Below are 6484 nucleotides of genomic sequence, written 5' to 3' on the forward strand. Positions count from 1 at the left end.
AAGCAAGGAAAAATTATCAGTCACTGTAGAAACTGCTGTTCAGATGTACCTCTCCAGTCAGCTGCTGCCACAAGGTTGGTAAACTAGGAGTCCAGTCTGCTTATCCAAGAACCATTATTATAACTGGCCATCCTCCCCACTCCCCACAACTCATTAGAAACTTGTATCTTTAACTATTTCTGGATAAAAGCCACGTACCGCCAGGGTACCTCAAAAATAATCTTTAAAAGACCATGGTATATTCGACATTGTATTAGCAGTTCTCACCAGAGCAATCAAGCAAGAAAAAGAAATAAAAGGCATCGAAATTAGAAAGGAAGAAGTAAAACTACCTCTATTTGTAGATGACATGATCTAATATATACAAAATCCTAAAGAATTCACAAAAAAAATTAAAGCTAATAAACAAATTCAGCAAAAGTGTAGGATACAAGATCAACAGAAAATATTCGTGACCTTGGATTTGGCAGTGACTTGTTAGATAGAACATCAGAAGCACCAGCAATAAAAAATTGGAAAATTCACAAATATGTGGAAATTTAACACACTTCTGATTAATCAAAGTGTGCAAGAAGAAATCAAAAGGAAAATTAAACAGTATCTTGATTCAAAAAAAACCAAAACGGAAATACAACATATAAAAATTTACGGAGTGCAAAAGAGGTTCTAAGAGGGCAGTTTATAGATACAAATGCCAACATTATGAAAAAAAAAGGCAATCTCAAATAAATAACCTAACTTCACAGTTAACTGCTTAATGGGCACAGGGTTTCCTTTTCCCTGGGGTGTCTTGGAACTAGATGGAAGTGATGGCTGCATAACACCGTGAATGTACTAACTACTACTTTAAAATAGTTAATGGTTAGTTTCATGTAATATAAATTGCACCACAATAAAAAGGGGCAGGTGAAGTATAGTCTAACAGCCTAAAATATTTTAAACAAATTTATTATTCAGACAACCATGGGTTTTTAAACAGATTTAAAGCTATTTCATTATCGCATTTTTTAATAAAGCTACTCTCCCAAATATTTAATAGTAATACTAATAGAATGCCCATTTTCTTACCAGAAGACTCTTTTCCATTCTGTTTTTCATAGAGGGTTCCCACAGACATCAGGAAAACAATAACCAGGAATACTGGAATTCTCCATGAGCCAGCCAGAGATGCTGCAATTATTAAGAGTTAACATTTTTAGTGAAATAAAAACCTAGCACTTTAATTTAAAAGACTCAGTTTAGTAGACTGACAGAACAATTTGGCATATGTTTATAACAAAATTGTTTCACATGGAAAAATTTTTTTAAAAAGGCCATGGAACAGACGAAGCCTCCACCTAAGACTTCTCTCAGTAAACCTGCGCCTGCTGTCCGAGACCCCTGGTCTAAAGGACTGGGCATGTGCCGGTCCACCGTTAATGGGCTTGTATCACTTGAGGAACCAAGTCCTTTCTAAAGCAGATCCAGGATTTAAGACCATCCCAAACTCAAACTCCACTTCTCCATTTAACCCCAGAATGACCTGTATCAGGCATAGATTCTAAAGTCATGCAGCCTGACTTGATTTTCCGAAAATATCACTGGATGTAAACTCTCTCTCCAGAAGAAGTGGAATGGCTCAAAGAAGCACTGCAAAAGCTTCAATGTATCCACCTTAGAGTGTAATGCAAAAACGTTAACAAGTGGCTGAGGATCAGGTCCATACCCATCAGCCATTTGCATTTCCTTCAGTTTGTCTAGAGCCTCGTGGACACATCTGCCTGCCTCCCCCTCCTCTGCCTTCCTCAAATACAAAATAAGTCAAATCAGACAGTGGGGGATCTTGCTGATAAACTCCTCTAGTATTCCAAGTCAGCAAAGCTAGAGACTAACGCTTTATTTGATATCAGACTCTAAGCAGAGACATAATTTCAATACTGTTTTATTTTTAAACAAATAAGTAGCTCCAAAAACCTGCTTCAAATAGGCTATCTACTGCTTCAGGTTACTGAATTTTGTTTTTAAATTAGAACTTAATGTTTCCTTAGGCTGAGATGTGGAGATAAAAAGTCCGTGAAAAATCACTCTACGGCATCTTAGCAGCCACCTGGCTAACAGTGCAATCTCAAATAACAGAGAATTCATTATTCAGAGCAGCTCTGACGCTGATCATTGCTCTGATGAACAGAGACTTTTCTCTCTGAAGACTTTTCTACTCACTGCTCTAACATGTCTCCTTCATGTTACAGAGATCTGTTTAAACCATTCACAGGACAGTCCTTCAAATACTTAAAACAGGCTTCCAATTTTATATCCTCTTTACCTCCACCTCTCCCTACCCCATAGCCTAGTTCGCTTCTCTTATCCAGAGTAAACAGTTCTGGTTTCTTTAACCGTTCCTCACACATGATCTTGAGTATCTCTAACCATCTTCAACTGCTAATCTGTATCCTCCTGAAGTATTACACTCAGAAACGGCCATATAGTCCAAGTGTGCTCTACTTTTTAAGATATATTTATTTTTAAAGAATCATTTTGAAAATCAACACTCAATATAATTAAAAGATAGACATTTTAAAGCATAACATTTTCATTAAGATTAATAAAGGATTAAAGCAGAACATTTCTAAAGATTATTTTAAAGAATTTAAAACGCAACATGTAATACTACAAAAAATTCACTTTGATTTGAGACCCAAGAACTATAAAGACCCACCTAAATGAAAAAGCAATATAATCCAGACAGGAATTGAAACTGCTCTCAAGTAGCGTTCAGTGCTTGCATTCCACTTGAATGAAACAGTCAACACATAGCCAACTACCAACGTCCAGATCTTAAATAAATGAAATATAGACATAGTTGTAAGATATATACATGAAAATAAACACAATATACAAAATGTGCAAGAATCTATATAGCTGTGGACACAACACAGATAAGCTGATGTTTGGTGGTGCTAAAGGAGTATATGTAGGTTTTCCTCTGTTTAGATAAATCAAGTTTTGGAATAGACAGGCATTTGAAATCCCATGCAGTGATATTATTTAAATATGATAAACAAAAAATATAAAGATAGTTTTAATTTAAGATATCTTAAAGTTAAAAAACTATTGTATGCATAAAGATACTTAAAATATTCAATGTTTAAACCATGGACTTAAGAGCCTAATCTTGTACAATTCTTAAAGTTTTTCTCTATAGATTGTTTAGAAAAGAAAAGCTCTCTGGAAAAAAAAAATCAGGTTAAAGGATTCCACTACGGCCTATGAAATATGCTTATTACAGTGAAGAGAATTTTTTAAAGGTAAAAGAAGGCAGCGAGCTGAAGTGTGACCCTGATGAAATAATCTAGGTGACAGATGGTTAGACCTCAGTCCAGAGTTATATGCACAGCTGAAGAAGTGTAACTGAAAAAAAAATTACTAGAGGAAGAAACAGCAAGATTTCAGAACAGAAGAACCAGCTAGGGCCCCCTCCTCAGTGTTCCCTGCAGTAAAACTAAATGACTCCAGCACTTACGAAGTATCAGCATAGCCTATGCGGAAACTCTCTAATAACCTCATATTTTAATAGGACATTTACAAAATATGGAAAGAATATATAATCTACAACGTGAGCACCAAGAACTTATTAAAATAACCTGAACTTTGGAAAAAAGAAAAAAGGCAAGTTAAAACAACGACAAAAAAGAACTTTAAGCTATAATTCAGAGAATAGAGATAAAGGAAAGATGATTACTATGAAACAACAACAAAACGCTACCTCCTATTTTGGTCATATCAATCAACAAAAATAGTCTTCAGGTCTTAAAAATGTTTATAACTTCCAACCTAGGAATAATCTTTGGAACCTTACTAAATAATGATAAATTCTATATACAGAAACTCATCAGAGTATAACTGAGAATATTAAAAAGTTGATAAATCTAAAAGTTCAACAACAGGGAAGTGGTTAAGTATGGATGATTCACTCAATAAAATGTTATGCAACCATTAAAATAGGTTTTTGTAAACAAAGACTATGTGACTAAAAGTATTCTTAAGAATATTAAAGAAAAGCAAAATACAAAAAAAGAACACATATGACACGATTATATCTACTTCATGGGGCAGGGGGGGAAATGTACTAAGAAATTAATGGTTGTATTTGGGTGGTAAGATTTTGTTTTTCTCTTTTACTTTTTTCTGTATTTTCCAAATTGTCTTTAATGAGCACTAATTCTTTTATAATAAAAAAGATATTAAAATATTTTTCATCCAGCAACTCTATTAGATGAAATATTACAGAGAGCTTAAACCCAAGATATATGAGTACATGGGACATGAGACTATAGCTGCTTCAAAAAAGCTAGGGCTGGAAGGACTACACAAATTTAACCCTGGAAATTCAGAGAATCTGAGATATGACTATGGAGCTCAGAACAGAACATGAGTATAATAATAGTACACTTATATAACACTACAGACCAGGCCCCGTTCTGATGCTTTATGTATATGAACTCATTTAATTCTCATAACCCCAGGAAATAAGTACTATTGTCACTCTCAATTTACAGATTAAAGAATCTGAGACTTCAGAGAAGTGATTTACCCAAGGTCGCACAGATAAAAAGTGACAAAAAGATTAGAACCCAGAAATCTGGCTCCAGGGTCTGTTTTCTTAACCATAAGGTAAAATAAGGGTGGTGCTAGCAAAATAAAGAAGAGGAAAAGTGGCTCCAATATTCACAAGGGAAAATAATAACAGTTGATTTTGGCAACTACAGATTGTTGAAACAATAAATGGATGTTACGCAGGGTAATCAGCCCCATCCTACTGAACACTGTAATTTAGATGAAATTCTAGAAGGCCTATGAATCAAACTCATAGATTACACAAAATTGGGAACAGTCAGTAAAAACTGAGATGACTATGATTCAAAAAGATATCCTAAAGTTAGCACAATGGGCTCATTCAAATAAGATTAAATTTAATGAGAGAGGAAATGCAAAGTTCCGTGTTTAGGTTCAAAACTCAACTGCACAAGTACAGAATGGCAAGAGGGCAGCTAAGTTACCTTTTAGTTCAGTATAAACTGGGAGTATAACTGATGTGAGGGACTATTAACAAAAGTACGATACCCATATCAGGGTGATTGTTAGTGACTTTTGCGCTACTGAACCACATCAGCGATAAGGAAAAGGAAATGGAAATCGTAACATAGGAGATATGGATATAGTTGGGGGAAAAAACTGTTTTAGCTTAGAAAAGGGAAGGAAATGTCAAGATTTGATAGCTATCTTCAAATAGCTGGGGAATGTCCTCTGAGGAAGGCATCCGACTTCATTTTCCATGGTTCTGGCAGAAGAAATAATAGGTGGCATTAGGAAGCAATACATTTCAGCTCAACAGGAGGATAAATCTTTCTAAAAAACTATTATCTATCTAAAAATGGAATAAGCTGCCATCACTAAAAGTGAGCAAAAGCTGACCATAAGTTAGGGATGACAAAGTAGGAAGTCTGCCCTCAGAAGCTGAACTAGAGGATCAGAAAAGGTATAAACTTCCAGATTTTAAGCCTATGATACTTTTAAACCAATCTCCAAAAAATTTTTTATCACCTGTACTTAGGAATCAGTATCATTTGCAGGGAGAGAAAAAAATAAGAGATTGCATACTTCAGATTTTTTATGGGAAACTCATGGTCTAAAGAGAAGCATGTGTTTTCATCTACTAAACCTAAATGAAACTCAGATTACCTCATTTCAGTTTAAAATAACCACTTAAATATACTCAATTCCACTTGTGCGGAATTGAGTATATCAACACTATGTTGAGTATATACACTATGTTGATATAAAAATGTTCACTGTAGCAGATTAAAATATTGAAAAATAGATAACCTAAATGCCATTTTATAGGGGACTATTTAAATAATGCTATCTCCATAATGGAACAGTTTTTCAGACTTTCAAAGCTGTGATGCATATTTATATTCAATGACACAATATAAATTCATGCAAGTGCAAATTTATAATGGTAAAAATATACTCATCAAAATGTTAAAAAATATTATCTCTGGATGGTTGGACTTCAGGAAGTAATTTGCTTCTCTGCATTTCTTCAAGTACTGAACTTTCTCCTAAGAGTATTACTATTTTTATAAATAGTGAATTTTTTCATTTTTATTTTTTAATTACAGTTGACATTCACTATTATTTTATATTAGTTTCAAGTGTTCCACATAGCGGTTAGACATTTACATAAGTTACAAAGTGATCCCATTAGTCTAGTACCCACTTGGCACTATACGTTGGCCTGGCAAATGTTAATAAAAAAAAAAAAATTCTTTTGGATTATAAATTTTTTTTCAATATTTTTAAGCGTTTCCTTAGAAGAGTCACAGAATATTATTAGTTCAAAAAGTATGGCTGTTTATAAAAACGCTTTTAGAGTTTCTATTAAACCATTATGATATGTTTAAAAATGTTTATTGGATTATCCTAATACAAATTCATGATAAAA

The 6484-nt window shown here is 33.9% G+C and overlaps 1 protein-coding gene across 1 annotated transcript in view; it reads right to left on the reverse strand.

The window, feature by feature from the left end:
* The window catches only part of TMEM245 (transmembrane protein 245), a gene marked incomplete at its 5' end in the record, with an annotated part of 89108 nt that overhangs the window by 77306 nt on the left and 5318 nt on the right, over positions 1 to 6484 (reverse strand). The window contains 2 exons of the mRNA XM_015599627.1: positions 1069 to 1170; positions 2696 to 2813. Of these exons, the coding sequence (XP_015455113.1) occupies positions 1069 to 1170; positions 2696 to 2813 (220 nt within the window). The remainder of the gene's footprint in view (positions 1 to 1068; positions 1171 to 2695; positions 2814 to 6484) is intronic.

The sequence above is a fragment of the Pteropus alecto genome, unplaced genomic scaffold (genome assembly GCF_000325575.1).
Source record: "Pteropus alecto unplaced genomic scaffold, ASM32557v1 scaffold111, whole genome shotgun sequence".
Classification (NCBI taxonomy): domain Eukaryota; kingdom Metazoa; phylum Chordata; class Mammalia; order Chiroptera; family Pteropodidae; genus Pteropus; species Pteropus alecto.